Source organism: Mya arenaria, chromosome 3, assembly GCF_026914265.1.
Source record: "Mya arenaria isolate MELC-2E11 chromosome 3, ASM2691426v1".
Taxonomy (NCBI): domain Eukaryota; kingdom Metazoa; phylum Mollusca; class Bivalvia; order Myida; family Myidae; genus Mya; species Mya arenaria.
The window spans coordinates 22540678-22564424 of NC_069124.1; the positions used below are offsets into that span (position 1 = coordinate 22540678).

The 23747-nt window shown below is 33.1% G+C and overlaps 1 protein-coding gene across 3 annotated transcripts; it reads left to right on the forward strand.

Moving 5' to 3' along the window:
• LOC128228462 (uncharacterized) lies at positions 1-22590 on the forward strand. Of its 3 annotated transcripts, none has more exons than XM_052939781.1 (10): positions 1-134; positions 3659-4065; positions 4780-4913; positions 5754-5896; positions 6390-6486; positions 7460-7627; positions 11814-11986; positions 17134-17305; positions 17797-17987; positions 18933-22590. In XM_052939781.1, the coding sequence occupies exons 1-10, from the start codon at positions 16-18 to the stop codon at positions 19045-19047; spliced, it is 1719 nt and encodes a 572-aa protein (XP_052795741.1). In that variant the 5' UTR covers positions 1-15; the 3' UTR covers positions 19048-22590. The 3 variants fall into 3 exon arrangements, with proteins under 3 accessions (XP_052795741.1, XP_052795742.1, XP_052795743.1); XM_052939782.1 differs by having other exon boundaries at positions 7460-7612; XM_052939783.1 differs by lacking the exons at positions 17134-17305; positions 17797-17987 and adding an exon at positions 16354-16519.
• Positions 22591-23747: the final 1157 nt, after the last annotated feature.

The following is a 23747-nucleotide window of genomic DNA, read 5'->3' on the forward strand; positions in this document are numbered from 1 at the left end:
CCAGAAATCAGCCAAATGGCAACCTGGACAAGCGAACAAACTTCTCTTTTAGAGCCGGGGGCGGACCCTTCGTCCTCCGGTTCTACCACTAATATGCAGAAGGCACATCCAATATTCGAAACCATCAAATCTGGGTAAGATTTGCGAACATATAGATGCGTTTTGGGTGAAAAATTGACCTGTTTACGACAGTTGCCAACGCAGTGAAAAGTCGGTCGTGTTCGAACCTGACACTGCAATGCATGTGTCTTTTGCTTAAACTTAAATAAATTGTGTTACTTAAAGACACTGTTTTCGTATGTTTTATATTGTCGAAAAGCTGATGAAATAACCAAATATCATATCCAATAACACCTCATTTTTGAACATCTTACATATCTTTCCTCTAACTTCATGATGTCTAGATTTCTAAATTAAATCCATTTTAAACTGTAGATGGCACATCTAATATTGTCAACTCTTTTTCATTGCTACTTATTATCAGGGGTGTAGAAATGGGCCGGGAGCCGGTAAAATAACCCGGTTGCTTTAGCATCTCCACCCGGCTAATTTCCCCACATCAACAAAAATAAAATCTGTTATTTTTTGTCATGTCTGTTCTGTTTACATCCGTTTAAAACCTTGATTGTTGGTATTGTTAATTTTGCTTTCCGCGCGTTCCGACTACAATACAGCATTAGCTCGATACGTGACGTCATTAGTCGCATCCCCCTCTGGGATGCTTTTCAAGTATTAGTTTTGGGTTTCCCAGTGTTCCGAATACAATAACATTAGCTCGATACATGACCTTATTAGTCGCATCCCCTGTGCGGATGTTTTGAAATTAATGATTTGCGAAGCAATGGAGGGTGAAATAAAAAAAAATTCCAGACACAAAAAAGCGTAGTATTTAGAATGCAACATGAGCGTGTCTGGCCTTCTGTTAGTCCTATTACCATTTACGCAACAGTAAATTTTATATACGCGTGTTAAACTTAACCAGGTGTAAACAAAATGAACAAGCTTGTGGTGATGTCACTGCTAAAAATAATCCATTATTTTGATGAATTTTACATGTACGTTGGGTGAAATTTAGTACGCTTTAAATGTCACAAAGTGTCCAGATATTTCTTTTGGTTATTAAAATGGAATAAGTTAGCTGCAGGTGAAATATCTAAAACTACAGAAAATGAAGTTAGATGTTCAATTTTCAGAGGTTAATAGTGATTCAGTGGCTGAAAGTAAATAATTGGTAGAGAAGAAATTGCATATATTATTAGAAGGGAATAGCTAGCAAATGTCAAGGCATGTGGTCTGGAATGTTATAATATTATCCTGAATCTGAATTTGACAGTAGTTTGGTTCATTAGTTAGCCCTCACTGGTGGGTGGGGGGATAGTACTCAATTTCAGTATCATATTATAGTACATTTATGTTAAGGTTCCCTGTTACAAAATAAACATGCACCAGAAGACTAAAATGTTTGGTTAAAAAGGCTTAAATTCATCCCACAAGGGGCGTTGCCCCCTTGACCCTAACAGGGGGAGGACACCCAGACCCCCCGCCTACTTTTAGGTTATTCCCTGCTACTTGAATTAATTTCTACACCCCTGTATTATGATATTGATATTAATAGTCAACAGAAAAAAACAGTATGCAGTCTTCAATAAAGTTGAAAAAAACAACAATTTTTTTAAGACATTACAGTATTGAAACCCAGAGCACCAAATTTCTTAATTTGACAGTTATTTAAGTATATATTTTTTATGTTTAAAGTAATTTGATACAACTTTATTAGCTATATTTTACTTTTTTCAATAGCTTTACAACATTTTTTAACCTGATGTTTGTCCGTCATACACTCTACATTATGTTTCATATATATTTGCGTCACGGACACTACGGACCATGGACATTACGGACCAGACATTACGGACCAGATTTAGGGACACTACAGACCAGATTTAGGGACACTACGGACCAGATTTAGGGACATTACGGACCATCTTCAGAAACTTACGGACCATCATTTATAATGTTTTTTTTTAATTTATTCACTCATTGGTCTTAAATTTGTTAATAAATACTTGAATATTAGTGCTCAGTATGAAAATAATCTTTAATGTACTTGAAAAATCCCAGGAAATTCCAATGTTAAACATCAATGTATTTTTAATAAAATATTATAATAATTTGAATAAAGTATAACCTTTAACTTTTTTACTTACGTTTGAACAAGATCAACGAATTACACTCGACTGGTTTTTAATGTCAACATGCCATAACCTCATTTTCCGCTAAATCTGAGCCAAAATGATAAATGGCACTGTAACCTACCAGTCGGATTGTGTATTGAGCCGTGGGTTCAGTGAAAGTGCGCCGTTACAATGGGTTTTCACACTTTTATGATTGCCAATTAAAGGTTGTCAGTATAATGTTTGTTTCTTTTGTAATATACTGCCGATAATTACGGGTACAATTATAACTAATAAACACTAATTAAGGCAACAGAAATTGCCAGTTTTAAACATCAGTCTGCAAGAAATGCAACAAACACACATCGTTTATTTAATATATGCTCGATTTATTTTGGTAAATAAACTGTTTTGGAAAATATTTCTGCTCGAATTATTTTGGGAAATAAACAGTTTTGGAAAATATTTCTTCTGTTGCTTTTAACTGATTTAACTGCCGATCTTTCAAATTTCGTTCATTATTGTTCACATAATTGTTATAAATGGTCTTTAACACCTTTTGGAATTTCACAAGATTTTATATTGAACCATTGATCTATTCGAACTTCACGGGATTTTTCACAGTTTTATGGAAGATATAACATCATACTGAGCACTCATATTCAAGTATTTATTAACAAATTAAAAATTAATGAGTGATTAATTTAAAAAAAAATGTGTTTAAATTATGGTCCGTAAGATTCCGAAGATGGTCCGTAATGTCCCTAAATCTGGTCCGTAGTGTCCCTAAATCTGGTCCGTAATGTCTGGTCCGTAATGTCCATGGTCCGTAGTGTCCGTAATTCATATATTTTTTATGTAATATAAATGTATTAACATAAAAAGTATATTTGCAACATAGTGTTAATGTTGTGTGACACAATGGCCTTTAAATTGATTACTGTTACAGGACCAAATCATTTCATTATTGCAAATAATCCTCGAATTAGATCCATGCATATAACCTACATGAAATTATCCCAAAAATATGAAAGGGAAATTGTTTAATAATTGTCATTTGAATAACATGAATTTACATAATAATTTTCTTAAGATCAGTATCATTCTGAATACTGTGATATATAAAAAATTCTCAAAATCTTGTTTTAAATGGTAACATTTCCAAAAATTTCAAGTTGTAGATTTCCATTTTTTAAAATCTGATTCTGTAAACAATACTATGACACAAAATATTTAAGTACAAAAAATCCTGATATTTAAGGTAAACAAATATTTAAAAAAGTGTAATCAATCAACTCTGGCCATTATATAAAAAATGCATTTGAATGCCATAAACAAAACACTGTGCTTGTTCAATTTAGGTTTTCCATTCCATAGCAAATTTAAGCAGATTTGTTCATGGACCTATGGTCGTTTGCAAATACTTAGTATGTGTTAATTGTGAAAAAATACTATTTTACATTAATTCCTTACTTCTTTTCTAGGATGCTGGTCCCAGTTCAGACAGTAATTGAACAGATGGGTGTAGATGTACTGTCTCTTCGGGATGAGAAAGGTCATACTCCAGCACACTGGGCGTGTCTGGGTGGCCATGCCACTATTCTTCGCTATCTCATAGAACACAAAGCGCCAGTGAATGAACCTAGTAACAATGACCTTGGAGCAAGGCCTATTCATTGGGCTTGTGTGAATGGTCATATAGCGATAGTGGATATCTTGGTTCAGGCTGGTGTTGGTCTGGATGTGACGGACAATAAGGGTTGTACGTGTCTCCTAGTTGCGGCCCAATATGGGCAGACCATGCTGGCAGGGTATTTGATGGGGAAGGGCGCCCGGCTTCAGATGGTGGACAGAGATGGGGACACAGCCCTACATTGGGCGGCATTTAAAGGTTAGGGGTTGTTCTATTGAAATGAATTTAAATTTAGTAGAATTTATCTCTCGTGCAAAACTTACCAAGATGTGTTTCTTTCTGTTCTTTGAGAATGAAATTATGTTTGCAAATGGAAAAAACAAAACTGTATAAAGTCTCATTTAAATGTATATGAGTTCTATATACATACTATTTAATTTGTCCTTAATGTTGCATGTTAATTTTCATTAATATAGCATTTCAAGCTTCCATTTTTTTAGACCAACTATGTCTAAGGACATTTACAAGGGGATAAACATATGATCAAATATTGTCAGGAATCAATTGATGATGATTGAAGTCGTGATAATCAATTGCATTATATCTGAATTGATTATCCCTATTGGCTGTATTCCCTAAAAGTAGAAAAAATATGGGAGAACAACCGTATTTATTAATAATTTTGTATTCAGCTAGGAAAGAAAGCTAATTATTAAATAACTCCTTTAAAGTAACAAATATACAGTTAAAGAATTTCCTTTCATGTGCATTCTTTGTTTATTTAACATGTAAGCACAGGCTTCTAATTCTTTCAAACCACTTGAGTTTTAACATTTTTATGTTATTTTATTTAGATTTCATTACATAGTCGAACATTTATCGAAATGACTTGACCAATCATTGCCTATGATTGATTTCTGATTTTATACCAATTTAAATCCCTGTTTTAATCCCTCCCTCTATTTTTTAAAGGAAAAGCTGAATTGATGAGGCTCCTGATATATTCCGGCTTCAATTCACGTCAAAAAGACAACTTTGGACAGACACCCCTTCATTTAGCCTGTATCAATGGAGATCTGAATAGTGTAAAGGAACTATGTGAACAGGTAAGTTTCAACTCTCAGACTTGTGGGGCTGTTTGTTCAGAACTTGGTAAACAATATCATCTTAAATATGAAATAGTTCATGAATTTGTTATTTTTTTTTTAATAAAACAAGCACAGCTGAAACAGTTGTATCACAATTTAAAAAAATCATCACAAGTGTGTCCATGGAGTTTCCATTGTGGTAGAGGTTTGTAAGCAACAATGTTGCCTTCAACAATGCTGTTAAATTTAACAAAGGTAGGAACAATTCTTGGATGACTTTATTAGTAAAATACTTCATTCGTGTTTCCTGACCTAGTTGTCATAGTCCTTGTAAGGTCAGTTTCGAAATAAAGTTAGCTTCTAGCGCTTGGGAGATATTTATTTGCCATCTTTTTAGCAGAATACTGTTGAAATCTCTTTTTCTGTAAAAGACTTTTTATACATTTATCTATTATACACATTCATTACAGTAGTTGCTCTCCTTAACTGTAATTAGTAAAAGTACCTTAAGGTCATTAAGTATTACACTACAGAAGATGGTCTTAAGTTAGAATTGGATCATTTCCTGAACTGTTTAATTCCATAAGTAGACTGTACTAGGGCAAATGTATACTTTTTAATTAAAATTCACGTTCTTAAGTTTCAAAAACAAAGAACATCTTTTTTAAGCATGAGTTTGTTTAAGAATGATAGTGTTTCAATAATATTAATGTACACTTATGTTTAAATAGACTATAGTGATCTTTTTCAGAATATGATTCTGGACCAGAATAATTATCATTCACCTTTCACACATGTGTAGTCAAGGTCGTGTTGATAACAATGTCAATTACAATTCTAATTAATGATGCATTACAGGATGGAGTTGACATTGGGTTGCCTGACAAGAATGGAAAAACACCTCTCATGTTGGCATCTGGTCGCAAACATACAGCTGTTGTGGACTACCTGAAAGCAGAACTCAAACAGAAAAATAGCTTCTTACCTAAAATAGACTTTTGGTAAAAGTGATTGATTTTATTTTATCAAAAAGGGCATCAATAGTCATATTATGAGTAACTTGCGCACATAAATTGAAATTGCTTTGCTGATAAATTGCTATAAAGTTATATCAGTGTGTGTATACCATCATTGAAAATGATGAAGAAATAGTAATCTTTATTTAAAGTCTTCATTTGAAGCAAAATGTTGCCTTCCGATGTAGCATTTAGGATGTATTTTATCATGTGGTTACACACACTGTATATGTACACAAAACTATGTTTGTGACCCTTTTTGCTTTAATAGGGTCCAAAGTAAATAAATCAAGCCCAATCAATGCATTCAAGCACGTTTAGAAATTAATTACAAATTGGATGGACATGTATTGTACTCTTTAAACTTAAAAAAAGTGGTGGAAACCAGTTAGTCATCAGGTACATGTACAATATATCATGTGTCTTTACTTTTAAGATAACGTGACAGACTTCTGAACATCCTTTGTTTTTCTTTCAGGTCAATAGTGTTTGGTCCCCCTGGTAACAGTAAGGGTCCTCTCCTCTTCTTCTTTGTTAACGTGTTATGCTGGGGCTATCCCATGTATATTATAAAGGTAAGTCACAAAAATTCAGATACACAAATATTTAACTTTAATAGAAATTTGTTGCTTTTATGACGTTAACATCGGTTTTTTAAAAAAAACAATCCTTGACTTTATGTCCTGTATTTTCTTTAAAAATGTAGTCGCAGTCTGGCTTATTGAAAAACAATTGTTAATTCAAAATTGTGTGTAACCTCAGTTCAGTATAAGATAAAAAATAAATAGATTCTGGGGCCATATTACAAAAGCATCTTAGGTTAAAATTTTACCTTTTTCTTAAATTCAACAATTTTCTTAACTGTTTTACTTCACATGTAGAAAGTGTTATGTCTAGTTTATATTCTGCAATTAAAGTATGGACACTTTAATTTTTAAAAATGAAAATTCCATTTTAAAGAATTAGATTTTTGAAGAAATATAACAATTCCAATTTTACACTTAAGTTTAAATATGCTCAAAAAATAATATGATGCTTCTGTAATACAGACCCTGAGCTTGTTTTGCCATTTTACTTGTGATTGTTTATAGGGAGTATTAGGTTCAGAAATATACTATATACAATCACATTTCTCCTTTTTGCCAAAACAGTGCTATTTTCCCCCTTTCAAAGCCCCCTGTCCACATTCCCTTAAAATGGGGGGGGGGGGAAACTCATTGTAGACTGAAATCAGGGTTGAGAGCTATCAATTTCAGACGGCAGTCAAAGCTTTGTTTTTTGGCTTTATATTTGCAATAAATGATATTAAAAAGTAACTTGAAATTAATAAATGGCTTTAAAAATAAATGCACCAGGATTCTTAGTCCCTTAATTCTGCAAAGGGACTGCATCCATCACAATGGCAATCAAAGTTTATTTTCAGGATCGAAACTTTGGATCGATTATCATCCCAGTTGTATTAAGAACGCTTAGAAAACAAGCTGCAAGAAAATAAATTAATGAAAAAAGTGAAAAGAAGATAATTGTGTTGGTTTTGATTTTTTTCAGTGCCTGCCATACACCTGGTATGACCTTCAGTTCCTGCATATCCTCTTCTTCTGCACCAACGTGATTATGTGGTTCTGTCTATTCCACGCGAGCACCACCGACCCCGGGTATCTGCCGAGAAATATCCCCGAATATGACATGGCTATAAAACAGGTAGATTATGATCAGGTACTAACAGTTTTTGGTTTCGATGCTTGTGCATATAACCAGATCCATGCTTGCATATTTCAACATCCAGGGCTATACATTGAATGTATAAAATGCCTTCCTATTATGCAACAGAGTTCCCACAAAATAATCGTAATTTAAAAAAAGAGAGAATTTTTTGCGCTTGCCATAATTGTCAAGGGAGATCATACTGAAGAAGAGTGTAACGTACTGTGGTAATGTGGCGCTTGGTTTAGCAAACCATTTCATTTGGATGGTAATGAATACTACTGTTTTTATTGAAAGATCTCTCCCGATCGTAATGTCTTCTGCAAGTAAACAAGCAACATGTTTTGTCAAGTTCATGTTTTATCATGAGGATGGCAATTAAACTAAACTAAAGATTAGCAAGTCTCCTCTCAGAACAATAATTAAATCAGCTGATTTTTACTTACAATTGAAACGTGTGTTCATTTTCTTAGGCTGTAGATGATATGTCATAATATGTTCAAGAAATGGCATGTTAATTGTTAAAAAAGAGAAAAAAAATCATTGAGAAAGTTGACCTTGAACTTATGTGGCCAGTAGAGTGGGAACCCTGTGGCAAGTACATTAAAATTGAGATTTACTTGACCAAACATTAACATAAACTCATTGCTGGCGTCAGGTAGGTTGGTAAGCATTAATGTCGAGCCCTGATTATGAAAATGTGTGTGCCTGTTTTGTATGCTTGATGCTTGATTAATTGATGTTGTACTTGTTGATACGGAGACAAACATCTTACGCTGTGTTAATTTTGTGTATGCTTTGAACCTATGAATTAATTGATACTTTCATGTTCAAGCTTCTTATTATAGATAGGTTTAAAAAGTGTGTACGTACAGTGTTCGGCACTAACGGGGTCCCGGGATCCCGAGGTCACCAATTTTTCGGGAGGAACACCTGAACTTCAAAGTCCGGTATTCCGTCGGGACACTTAAATTTTGACAGATAAATCTAAATATCAATAAATAAATAGCGTTTCATGAATTAATTACCTAAATTTGGGTCCCCCTAACTTTCTTGACAGTGCATGTAAAAAAGATATTAATATTAATACGTCGCACACACTAAAACGAAAGTATGGCTGACCTTTTCACTATAATTACGTCATGAATCTATAAATAAACAGGTCATTTCACAGTGCGCATGCGGTTTAAGCTTCCGCTTTGTTGTTTACATTATCAACAAGGTCAGAGGTGACGGACTTTTATAATCGGTACAATGATTATGGTGAACTAGTTTGCTCATGTGTCAGAACCGCCCAAAAAGATGCCAAAACTGCTGACTTTGATGCCTTAATGATGCGACCATCGAGTTGTTACAGTAACATTTACGGCACAAAAGACTGGCATCCTACGGAACTAGTTTACTGGGAAGCCATCCTACTATTCAGCATTCTTTGTTTTATGCCATGATCAAAACATTATAGAAATAAAATTCCCAAAGTTTTATATTAAAATTTATGACATTTTGGCGCGAAAATAAACATACACTATTTTCCAGTTGTCTGCTCTTGCAGTTTGCACTACACTTGTTGGGCAGTCTGATTGATTCACAAGCAAGATGTAATATTCCTACTGTTTTTCAATCAAAAGCAATGACATCTGACAAGACCCTGAACCTTGGCATTTTTAATGCTTATTTTCCGAAAATCTAAAAATAGTAACAACATCAAGTTTTTGTTTACATTGTACCCATTGTGTGACTTAGACATTCTACCACTTTTGAACCCAATCTACCGACTTAAGACCCAAATCTTCCTCTCTGCCATTGCCAGAGGTTCACATGGGTGACATTGTGCTATAACTAACTTATCATTGCATGCTGTTGAAAACATGTATAATATGGTGTAAACTGGAATTACAAATTGAAAAGTAAAAGGCACTGGATTTGTATGTTCAATTTAATATTGAAACAGGCTCATTAATGAAAAAAATGGAAAAAATGGAAGGGACTCTTAATTTCAGGAAGGGACACCTGATTTCAGATGTTGATGTCCCTTCGGGATCCCTTGGGAAAATGGTTAGTGTCGACCCCTGACGTACAACAATTTATAATACGCTTATCCATGAAAATACTGGATGCTGTACTGACAGATCAGTATCTGGTATCATGCCATCACTGTTTTTTGATTGCTACCTTTTGCCCACTACAGTTTTTGTAAATTTTTACTGATTTTATTGATGAATTGATAATAGAAATTTGACAGCAACATACTGTATCATTAAAGAATCCTTTTTGGAAATTATTCAACTGCTTAATTTTTTTAATATTTAAGAAAATGATAAAATTCAATGACGTTATTTCCGGAATGGAAATGGAAATGGAATGGAAATGTCAAACAGATCTCTGAGTGCAGTTACTTTTGCTACAACTACAGTTCATTAAAACAAGTAAATAAACAAATAATGCATATAATAAAAAGTATATTATGATAGGGAGCTTTACTGACAAGCTGTATCATGTCTTGTTTGGTGTATTAATATGCATCTATCGAGACCGATGCATGGTTTGTACATGTATTAATTAAATGTATGTAATCATGTTTGTAAGGAAATACAGATAAGAAAGTAAATGAAGCTTATGTATTGCGCAAATTTGTCACTACTTTAAGAGTCGAGAGATTGGATAAAAACAATAGTGTAATAATACTAGGGTTTTAGCTATAAAAGAGTTATGGAAGTGTGCTGCACCATGTCTTTTTTGGTAACACCCATCTGTCTTCATAGAGACCAACATGTGCACTCTTCTGCCCTCAAAGAATTCAATACTGAATTATATTTCTGTCATATTGCTTAAAACTCATAATTTGATTATACATACTTTACAAAATTTACATATTTGGCATTTGCCAACAAATATTACTTCATTTGATCACAATTCCTTTTGGTCTTATTAAAAATATTCCAGGTGTACAAAGCCTGAAACAATGTGCCTCCCTTATTTTCTCCCTTACCAGCCTGTCCCTCTTCTGCAGCACCCTGTCCCTTTTAAAACCTGGCTAAAACCCTAAATACTAAAGAAAGGTTGATAAATTTGTATAAGTCATACCTGTAATAGTTCACTTCATTTGCTGTCTATTTTATTAGAATAAGCTAAGGAAAAAGGGGAAGGTAGGTTTCTGAGGGATATAACTTATGTTTGCATGCTGTATGGTATCATGTATATATGTGCATTTAACAATTCTGGAGCATTTGTTTTGCTATTGAAGTCAGATTTTATGCTTTTAACAAGGTAACTTAATAATTTACAGATTTACATAGGTTGCAGAGTTTTTTTGTTTTACATAATTAGATATCAGTGTTGTTTCTTCCTGACTGAACTTCCGCCCCATTCACAACGCTTCAACAAACATTTTTTTATGTTTTGAATTTATTTATAAATAAAATGTTTGAACCCTAGGTGTATGGATAAGTTTTTGTTTTTTTAAACACACAAATTTTATCACTTTTTTCTTTTCTGTGTATTTTTCAAAGCATTCTTAGTAGGCAAAATTATGAAATCCCAATTTTATTCAAAATGATGCATTCTTTCTGATCAAAAGGCCCATTTCTGAAATGGTGAAGAAACCAACAGGATATGTTATCCATCATAATAAATTATACAGAATAGCTACATAATGAACACTTGAAAAACATTTGTATCATTTTAATAAAGATTTAAGTGCAAACATAAAATCTGGCTCCAGGCTGTCCAGCATTATCTGGTCTCTTGTGTTACAAGATGGGTTTCGCTGTGTTGGATAAAGAACTTCACATGGACAAAATTAACACCTGTTATGTTTATAATATTTGCATTTTATTATCTGTCTGAATTATTACTATGTAGAAAACATTATAAGTAAATAAAATATGTTTTATCTTAAAATAAGAAAAAAAAAAGTCATATACGGATCATATCTTACAACTCATAAATGTCATCAGCGAAATAGAAAAAAAACTTCGAAAGGTTACAAACAGCTTAATTTTTTATATATATATTGAAATTTTGGATGCAATTTTTTTTTGTTTACCGGTACCACATTCATGGCTGAAATTTTACTGTATTTAAACAGAATTCAGATTTTTAGAAAAAAGACCTATCTAATGTATTGAGAAAATGGCATTTCAGTTTTCAAACACACTACTTTCAGAATTTTGAAACTTTTATCTATTCCTATCATCAGGTGGCACACTTTGACGAATGGAAGCAGGGCGACAACCCTCTAAGTCGTCTGTGTCACACATGTCGCACGGTAAAACCTCTCCGCTCAAAACACTGCAAGGTGTGTAACCGCTGTGTGAAGGTGTTTGACCATCACTGCCCCTATATCTACAACTGTGTGGGCGTGAATAACAGGTATGTGCTCGCATATTTCATAAATAATGTGATGAATTTTTTAGCATGTTGACTTGTTAACTACATGTCTGGCAATTTTTTTATAATTTTTTTTAAACTATTCTTAGAATACAAGCTACATTTACAGTCAGTGAAATTGCAGATAGTCAATCATTTAGTACTAGGCCTAATCATTTATGATTTCAACTTTCGCTGGTGTTCAAATGTCTGCCGTCTGCCACTCATCCGATACACAATCCTTGTGTCAGACTTTGCGTTGAAAATGTGTCAGCAAATGAGGTTGTATTCTAAGTCAGTAAGATGACCTGAATGAAATCTCAATGATTAAGAAGGGCTCGATTGCTTCACTCACTCTGCCCATTCTTAATCATTAAGATTTTAATTCATGTCATCTTACTATTCCATATTCATGTCCATTTGCTGGGTAGAGAAAGATGCCCATTTTAAAATGCCATGATATTGTTCATATACCCTTGCTGGGTATCAAATCTTTTAACAGAAACAGTTGGCTTATGATGCACTGTATATAAAAACGATATGATAAATTGTGATGTTGCATGTATCAAAGAGCTGAAAAGAAAGCAGTATTTAGAATGCTTTCTAATATGCATGTTGCATTTTTGATAGAATTATATTTTTAAAATGATGGATGGTAAATGGGTGCATGTCTGAACAATGGAATAAAAACATTTTGTACAGTTGCTTCGCAGAAATCAATCTGAATATTCATGGATTAAATTCACTCTCTGATAGTACTTCTATACCTGTTACCCAACTTTTTCAAAGCTTTACACTTGTGTTATGTTCCTTGTTGCTCAAAGCATTTCTAAGGTTGTCGTAAACTTGAATGTTAGTTCTTGTTTCGAGGGTTTCCTTGTAAAGTGGGATGTATTTGTATGAGGAGGAAAATCCCAGCCAAGCTTTATGTTGTAGTTCTGTTCTGTTTGCTCTGCATGATTTGGTTTACCTTTCACAACTTATGTTTTTAATAATTTATATACCGGTATAGTGGAGGAATGATAATGTTTACACTAACAGTGTATTTGTATGTTGCTACTGTTTGCAAATGAACTCAGCATTTCAATGTTGTAAAGTATTGAATCATTGTGGCCTTTTGCTCTGCTCTAACCGATGTGAATTTTGAATTTATTGCAAAATCAATAGTCTTCACACATCAAAGAAAAAACGTTGACTGTTGTCAGCAATTTGGCATATTTTTATAATTATGTATCTCGTGGAACTACGGAAAAGGAGCACTCATTACCCAGAAAAGGAGCTCTACATGTACTATTAAATTGCATAGATTTAAATTATGCCTGCAAGGACTATATGGTAACAAACAAGACTCTCTAAAGAGACTAATGAAACTGACTGTTGGCAGCCGCCATTGAGGCAATACAAATTAACTGTTTCTTTTCACAAATCAGCTGTTTCTTTTCGTGCAAATAGCATATCAAACGTCCTTTGTTTTACTGAAGGATGAGCATGGTTGGCTTAGTTTATTTGCAAACAGTGGTATGGTATGTTTATATGCATGTTCCTTTGTCGTAATACATAGCTGCTTGTTTTGTAGCCACCTCATTACTTATATTTAGACGCACATACTTATTCAATCATATATGCACCTGTTAGTCATTATCTTATCATCTTGTCATTATCTTTCCATGGGTCAGATAGTTTAAGATTAAGCCCATTTCCAATTACAAAATAAACAATCATGCATAATTCCCAATTTCGACAATGTTTCATCCTTGAATTTTGATTTCAAATTAAAAGACTTCAGTCATATATTTTCAAATTATAGGTCCAAATAGTTTTTCCAAAAAATAATAGAGAAGAGGCCTTCTTATTCACCAATTTACAGGATTCGTTGAATCCATGACTTGTACTCTGTTTTGACATCTCATTATAGGGTTTTTTAACAAAAACAAACTTCAGAGAGTTTTCATACTGCTGTTTGAAGGCTGTTTCCCCTATCAAAAACGTGTTCATTTCCCCGAAATTATGATTTTTAATAAAGCCACTAAGCCAGACACTGTCTCCTTGAAGGAATAAAAAGACAATGATTATTTCTTTTAAAAAGGAACAAGACGTTCTTACAGTATTATAATTATATAAATAAAAGGGTGAAATTAAAAACATGTATATTATTTCCTGTTGCGTCGTTATTTATTTGTCATGATTTTATATTTTCCTTGTCTTAAAAAAATATCTTCCTTGTCTTAAAATTTTTAGATTAAAACATCACTGAACAGTTCACTCCCAACCCACTGAGACTTGTGTACACTTGCATGTTTTCTTTGCCTTTCACTTTCTTTTAAAGCTGCACTCTCACAGATTTACCGTTGTGACAACTTTTTTTTGTCTTTGAATGAGCCAATTTTTGCGTAAATTTCTGCAAACCAGTGTTTAAGGCTGCTGACAAAAAGTCAGATTTTCATATTTCCATTCGAAAATTTATGTTTTATTGCCAAAAGCGTTACTAACGGTTTAAGAAAAATGCATCAAACATCAATTTTTGACCTTAAATAGTGAAGTCTGAGATATGATTTTTTGTCAGCAGTCTTATATCACTGGTTTCCATGATTTTTCGCACAAATTTGCTTGTTCCAAGACAAAATATAAACCAAGAAGTTGTCAAAACATCCAATCTGTGAGAGCGCAGCTTTAAAGCAATACTCTCTACATTTTGCAAAAGTTGATGTTCACTGATTTTTCTGTCTTTTTCGTTTGTTCTAACATGTAGCTACCACATAGAATCTGTTTGAAACTAGTATCACCCTTAATCTTGAAAAAGTCTGTGATACCTGACCATAGAAATTGTTAGAATATGAAACAAAGCTAGAAATTGTCATCTTAAACCAGTGTTCCATATATGCATGGGAGTTGTGTCCATGCATATAGAATGTTATGCTTGGATGGAAAAACAACAACCCCAAAATTACACCAATATATCCTTCAATGTTTTGTGTTTTTCGGTGCTTGCTTGAATAATTACCGTATGCATGAAAGAGGTTATAATTAACAATATAAAAATGGGAGATATGCATCAGATATATTTTTCTATGGCATATCATGATTGCTTCAAACACAATAGTCTACATGTATGGTATGCGTGCATGAATAAGGAAGGATAAAAACATATTATTAATGAAAATACAGAGTAAAAAATGCAGTTTAACACGTCAGTTGATGTAGGGATAATTTTTTTGTAATTGAAAAGAGTTTAAGGTTTAGTTTGGGTTTGATGTATTCTGCATTTGATTTAAAGTCTGATATCCTAGTTACAGCTACAGTTCTACCTTGAAACCTTTATATTGTCAGTGATTTTTTGGGTGCAATTTACTGCCTCTTTAAAGGCTGTTTCCCCTTAGGAAAAACTGTAAAAAAATCAAAAAAATCCAATTTGATTCAAGCAGATTACATAAATGAATAAAAAGCAATGAGTTTCTTGAAATATAAACAAAATCTTGACGAGACTGACTCTTTCACAGCATAATGTTTGCATAAAAAAGTTAAAACATGTATATTTGCCATTATACATGTATTAGCTGTTTTGGCCTGATTTTGTATTTTCCCAAAGTCGATATAATATTTTTCACAATTTGCAAGGCACATGTGGTAAAAATAATTCCAAAAAAATCACTGAATTCATAGAACACCAAGTACTAGGCACATTTTCAGTAATGTCTTAGGTCTGAGTTTTTATTGAAGTATTTTTTACCATGTGTAAATTATTGTAAAAAATGTTATTATAAACATATTCAGCATTTTTTAAACATGACGCCTCTTCAAATAGAAATTTTAGAATTAAAAATTGCAGTGTCGACGGTAATGAAGAAAATTGGACCTTTGTTTCTACCTAAAAAAGTAGTCAGACATAATTATCAAAACAATATAGCAACATGATCATCGGCTGCAAAATCAAGATCAGAATCATCAAGCTAATTATACTTGGTATGCATCAAACATTACTCTAACATGTGACTCTGTTCTACCTCATACCAATGTAAGCTCACTTTAATGGTTTAACATATTCAAATAGTGTTCGAAGTTATATTTTGTCCAATTGGATGGCAGTACTTTTTTAAACCACCGTACATTTCTTTTGAAAATCAACAGTCAGCCATCATAGGTTTTAAATAAGGTGAATCAAAAGATTTAAACAGGTGGGGTCAGTAGACAAAATATAATCTCAAACACTAAGCTGGTTAAAGGATTATTAGTATGCATTTACCGAAAAAATGGGCCTAGTGTCTGTAACACTTTAGGCCCTGTTATTTTGGCAAATGCATACTTAAGACCTTTAACCATTACTTAAAATTAATTCACCCTTAATGACAGTTGTATTCCTGGTCTCGTTGTAGGCACTGGTTCCTATCGTTTGTCATGGTAACAGTGGTCAACATTTATATCACCGACTTTTTCGTCTACAATCGCATCAGTTCGTTTGGCTGGGATATCCTCACGGTTGTTGGGGCCGTGGAGGCTGTTGTTCTTACCATTGGCACTTCAGGTCTCCTTTGTATGATGGTAAGATAGAAGAATAAAGATAGAAACATACGCTATGACGGTCCGGTGAAATCGGAAGGATGTGTTCTGGGTTTGAGTGTTGCTTGTGTGGCTTTTTTGTGGACCTGTGACGGTGTTGCAAAGATTTCCAACCTTACATTCTTTATATCTATATTTGTCACATTTTCCTTTTCACATAATATTTATTTTTTTAAGCAATTTTTAAGCAATAGGGACTTTAGGCTTAAATGGTGGATGGGATGGGATGGGATGGGGGGGGGGTTCTATAATACAAAGCTGCTCTTGAGGAGTTCGCTTTAAAAATGTGACCAAAGTTCATGATAGGAGACACAGTAACATCCTGGCTTATCTAACAAACGAGTCATAAGTGACATTTACCAGAACATATCCGGAAGATAATGTTAAGATTTCTGCCCAACATTTTGCCAATCAATTTGGAAGGGAGTTTAAACAATTCTCTGCTAGCAGTTTGCTAGTTTTGTTTAGGAGATAACGAAGAACTATGAACCAAACTGGACCTTTACGGGTACAAAAGCATGGCAGAAATCTTAACTTAGAAGGTAGTTAGTCAATGTTATGATTTTCGTTACTGACAGTGGGGGATTTGTTTTCAGAGTAACATTTGTAGGTTTCTGTAACATGGTGATGGTGAACGGTCTGATCTCGATCTGCCTGAGCCTGTACACGATTAAAGTCCTGGACGAGAACTGGAACGTGGTGTATATCTTCTACATGGGTGTCATGCTGTTCTTCGAGGGAGTCGCGACGTATCTGTCTGGATACATGGTGAGTCTCGCGTTACATGTACTTCCTGAGCGATGAAGGCCAAAAAGTTTTAAGTGACTTTTTTAAGCACTTTTTCTTGTCCATTCTTTGATAAATACCCAGCTTGTTTTTGTAACTTAACTAATCAAAATAATTTAAAGTCTGTAACACTGATTTGACGAATTCATTAAATCTTCAAAAATAAAAATGAATATCACAACATTTGCCAAGAAATCTAAAAGTATATTTGATTTGTTAAGAACAAAGATTATATATAGTACCTTTTAATACCTTTGAATTTGATGTATTCTCCATTATATGTCAGTCATATTTGTTTTTCTGTAATAATATTACATGCTTTGTTGAGATAAACTATGCAATTGACAATTGGATAGTGAGATTGGAATAGTGCTGAAATTAGTGTAAACTAAGTTTCAGCAAGCTTACCTCATAAATGACTTTAAACTTGCAGTTGAACAGTTGAAAATATAATCCTTTCTCCTTTTTTTCAGACGTACCTGGCTATCACAAATCTCACAACAAACGAGACGATGAACTGGAAGCGCTACAAGCATATGAAGGACAAGGAGGGGAAAATGAGAAACCCGTTTGACAGCGGCTGGAAAGTGAATGTGCTGGAATTCCTACACATTATCCCCCTCGAAATGGAATTTCTGGAGAGAGATGATGATAACGAGACCTTGTAATTTATTCTCACGGATTATTTTTTTTTTAATGCTTTCTTGTTATTTTGTATGCAAATTAACACAATCTCATATTTCAGTTGTTGGCGATAACTGGAGATGACTTGCAGTTTCTGTATTTACCTATTTATGTATATAGACAGTTGTATAGCTTCTTAAAGCCGTTTTATGCATGCACTTACAAGTACATTAAAAAAGAAATAATATGAGTTCAAAGCTAGTTTATAAAAAGCTTGAAATCATATTTAGTCTGATTAAATAAAAACTTACTGACATTGTTGCCAATAAAGATTTCATTATCAATTTCATAGTACATAATTATATTTTTTCACATTGTTTACTGTTTATATAATATAAACATATAATGTAGACAATTATAAAGGTTTATCTATGAAACTCATTAATTAGCACCCCCTTGTAGTGATTTTTTATGTTCAATATAAAGCTTAAAAAAATCCCTGGCCCCAATATCACAAAAATACTGAAGTCAAATTTCAATCTCAACTCAATTTACCTGATAAAAGCATATCATGATTTAAAATCTTGCATGTTTTTATACTTTTTGAAAAGTATTTTCTCATAGAATTTGTTTATAAGATGATTTTGTCAATATTTCAAAGAAACTTAATTCCAGAGCAAAAAATATACTTGAGTAGTTGTTAAAAAACAAGGAATTGTACTCAAATACAGTTTGGGCTGTAGAATATTCCCTTGGAATCTTGACCAAAGGCATAAATCTACATATTATATGATAGCATGCCTTTTCAAAGGTGTAAAATTACTTGTTATTTTTGATAGCTTTTGATGTTATGCGGTTAAATGAGTTAAGACTGAGATTGAGATTTGACTAATTCTTTTCGTGATATTGAGGCCAGCTAGTTCCAAACATCCATCAAGTGTTAACAATATCATCAATAACATGTTGTTGTTTTTTCTATTTTCAGTGTTTCCACGCTTGTTTCAACATTACAGTCAATGAGAGAATCAATCATAAACGATATAGCTACCTTAAAGATGGAAAGGGACAGTTCTATAACCCCTTCCATAGGGGTTATATAAAAAATATAAAGGAGTACTTCCACATGTTACGACCATTTGAGGAGAAAGATGTTGAACTGTTGTCTGTGAGAACTGTGTGATTGTTTATTTCACTGTTGGTGTGAAAATAAGATAACGTTTTTGATTGTCAAAAGGTGTATGTTTGAATATATGATGTGGATAATTGATACATTTTCAGTTTGTAGGGTTGGAACTTGGATACATTTTTAAAATGAAATTTGGATACGAAAAGAACATTTATAGAAGTCAATGAAAATAGATTTAATTTATGTCACAGTTCAAATAAAAAAGGGTAAAAATTGGATGTATGTCCTATGACTTCCTTAATTGTTCATATCACTCATGGATGTGAAAATTTTAATTATTTTCATTGACTTCTAATTCTTAAGTACAATTGTTCTTGTACGTTCAATGTTGGTTTTTGAAAAATGAAATTTTAGTCATATACACGAGTGTTTATCAAAATTTGGACAATGGTCAAGGGTATTTTTCAGCAGGTAACTGGGCTGTATGTATTCTGCTTTTTTTTGCCCTGTATTTATTGTTCAAATGATGGGTCATTGAACAAAGAATTATTTCCATTTTATGATGATCAGTATTTTGTTTCGTGTTCTTACTAAACAACCATTGAAAATGACCTTTGAAAATGGCATTAAAAGTTAAAAGACCTTATGGGGAAAATTTTGTAAGCCTATGACAAAATTAGTGGTGGGGGAAGGGGAGGGGGGTTTTGTCTCCCGCCATGGATTTCATAATGGCTTATCAGTATATGAAATAGATCAGCTGATTTGGCAATTAATTATCAAAAGAAATTGTGGTGCAAAGTAATATGATCTAATTATTTATTTGTGCAATTTAAAAAAAAAATTGGTATATTGAAATTATTGCTAGGAACTATTCGGATATAAGAGATTTGATCACATGCAGCATACTCAGTTTGAAACAAATAATGATTAATTTTATGCGTCAAACATTATATTTCATTTAGGGAATATACATATTTTGTTGGTGATATAGAATTTTTTTGTAAGAATTGAAATTTATTATAAATATACATATTCATTAAATTGGTTTATGTATGAGAAATGTGTTTTGTTAATGCCACAAATTTGCAGGTTGTTATGAATTATATAAACATTTTTCATTAGTATAAGTTCAAACTCCTTCCTTAAATTATCTTTGTATTCAGATCTGACCTCAAAGCATTATTGGTATACCATTGTAAAGTTGTTCATACAAGTAATTATTTGAAAAAGAAAATGTTATCATTTGCTTTCCTTGATATCATTCCGATTTCCGAAATGCTTGATTTGATATTTTACAGTGATGTTGTGTTCAAAGTTTGGTTTGCATTGTTCCTAACATATTTCATACCATATCATTAATTGTATTAATAAGGTGGGCATGACATTTCATAGGTGCATTCATTTGTCAGATGAGTATTTTCATAGTTTTTCTTTGTGATGTTATTTATTGTCATGTGCCTTGAGTAATCCCTTTGATGAGGAGAATTTGTACATGATTATGGTGTTGCAAAAGCTATATAAACACCAAAAAAGCATGTATTTGACAATGTGTTAAATTGACTTTTGTTCTTTTTTGGCTATTTAATGGATGCATGAACAAATATGTCTTTGGTCACAATTATTACTTAATACTTGTTAAATAATAATAATGTGAGGGGCTTCCTGACCAGCTCAATGGAATTCTTGCGAATGAATCCTTTTTTTTTTCGTTTTTCATTAAGGCTCAAATTACTTAAAAAAGAAAGTACCCACCTACCCAGACCTATTTTTTTTTAATTAGGTCTTGTTAATTGTTTTTAATCTTTATACGGAAAAGTGACCAGTAAAACAAGTTGAAAGAGTCGTATAGAATGAGTGCTGTGAGAAATTACCACAAAAAGGCACTGCTACTTCATGTAAGAGCATCTCTGTTCAAGAAATACTTAGTGAACCAATGAGAAAATAGCTAGGAAGGTTAAACTATGCTTACATGAAGTCCATGATCACTTGGGATGGAAATTTTATGAACAACACTGTTACAATCATTCAAAGCACATTCTGCAAGACAGCTTCAATTGCCACAGACAGCTGCTGAGCTCTATAACACATATAGAGGGTGAGAGTGGTCTAGTGGTATAGATGTCTGCCTCCCACCCAAGATGTTGTGGGTTTGATTCCCACCAGGGAAACTTTCTCACGACCTCTCTAAATAGACACAAGTACTGGTTACTACATAGGAAACAGACTTGAGAGTGATTCTATAAGCTATCAGCTTTCATCACATGCTATTTTAAACTTGTACAAAGAACATAAAATTATACCGAGATGACATAGTGCACTAAAGGTAGTCCACACATAAGCTTACCCACGCAAGCAGACTGGTTCAAAACCTCTGATATGATATGATAGCTAGAACACTTTGTATGTGCAATTATATACTTTCTTCCAATCTTTTAGATGTTTAAATGATTCTAATAGTTAACCTGCAATTAATGTGGAATACTCAGTAGCATATCAGTTTATATGATGTTTTTAAAGAAAAACATGGAAAAAATTCTTAAAAACTATTATTTTCAGCAGTATGCTTCATAGCATTATTTTAACAAACCTGACAAATGAAGTCGTGCACAATATCATGACAGTAATATATGTAATTTGAAAGATAAAAATTGTTTATTGATTTTGTATATTATTTTTGCAATCAAGATCTTTGAATTAATGAGTATGTAGTGCAAGATACATGAGTCACATGTACTGGCAAGTTCAATAATTATTGATATTTTTACTTACATTTCATAAAAACACATAAATTGATTCATAATGTACAATGGCTTTATTTTCTCCTGATAAGTCCCTTGTGTATGACTGTTAATGAAATTGAGTGGCGAAAATAATGTTAGCATGTTGAAAGTTATGTTATTCATATCAGGCGGCCGCTAAAGTATCGCCAAAGAGAAAGAACCATCGTGAAAACACGTCATGTGGTCTTAATTTCTCTTGGTTCCAGCGAGAATTAAATCTTGAGGATATCAATGACAAGCAAATGTATCCGAATGCCATAGAAACAGAATCTTGTAGCTAAGAACAATTTCTTAGAAAATAATTTGAATTATCTTTATGTAAACATAACAGCTATTATTTCTCAAATTTATAAAATTAAACTTTAGTTTGCATCTTTGAGTAATATTTTTGGATTCTCATATGAAAACTATCACACGTATATTTTTTCAGCCAAAATTTGGTGCATTGATTAAAACACTCTTTACATGCAATTATGAAAGCCATAATATATTATACATGTGTACTCTTATAAATGTGTGGGTGAGGATGTCATCATTGGATGAAAACGTTGATGTTTATTATTGAAAAAGTTGTATATTTTTACCCGACATCTATTTATATTTTCTATTGTATTAATCATCGTTTGTTTGACAATGCATTTTTTTGTGTCCCTTGTTTAAACACAAACTGTCATTTCTATACATATTTCATGTAATCATTTACTTACATTTCAATTGAAAATAAAAAAAGAAAACTATATCAATATTGTGGATTTTTTCCCTTAAAAACATTTTAAGTGTATTTAAGATGGTCTGTTTTTGTGTCACCTGCTAAATGTGATATTCTGTATGGTGATACCTATGTCTGACGTGGGCAGCACACTTCTTTTCTTTCAAGTGATTACTTTTGAATGACTTCTTTTAGGGTCCCCAAACTTGGTATGTTCAAAGGGTAATGGTTAGTAAATGACCCCTATTGATTTGGGAGTCCTAAGCTCAAGGTCATGGTTTTTGTGTTCCCTACACGCATCTGATTGATGTTGGTTGACACGGATTGATGTCTGATGTACAACTCATCAGAGTTGAAGTAGTGTTTGGAAGATGGAACTATTGGCTTCCCAAATGCAGATCCCATACCCAATGTTGCAACTTGCAGGACCATTTATTGTGACGTGGCGGACAAGGAATAGACTTGTCAACTAAGCGTCTAAATCTGCATGGCCGCACACAGGTAGCAAAGGTGTACGTAGAACTCTGGGTACTCCACCAACGCAACATGAATGTAGCAAGGATGTGGCACGGACTCGGCATAGACGTGACAATTTAATATTTTGATTTTCTCAAAGACCACGGCATTGTGACAGATACCTAGCATTTTTCTCAACAGGAACTTTGTCATTAGGTGTAATGGGGGCATTAAAAGAGTGTTGATGTTATCTAGATTTAACTCCTTGTAACCCAGTAACTCGTGACCGAGATTTTTAAAGACATTTTTTCTTTACTGAATTTCATGCATTTTAGACGAACATTGTATCAACAACACTTTTCTGTGAGTTTACCTAGTCACAGACTTGATATGATCAAGAATCGAAGTTAATCTGAAATCAATATAGACAAACATTCAGACCAAGTATCATTCATTTTTGACCCAAATGGTGGCCTCTAGAATGAATTTTTTTTTTCTTTGATTTGACCTTGTGACCTAGTTCTTGACTGAACATTCTATTGAATCAATTATTTTAAAATCATATAGTGACAATTCCATACTATTGGGTTTTCTTTAATTTTGCTGCATTACTAACTTTTTGACCCCGGCATGACCCAACATAGAACTTGACCTAGATTTTATTGAGACAAACAATCTGACCAAAATGCATTGATTTGGTGCCAAAACTGTTTCTCTTGAGTGTGAACA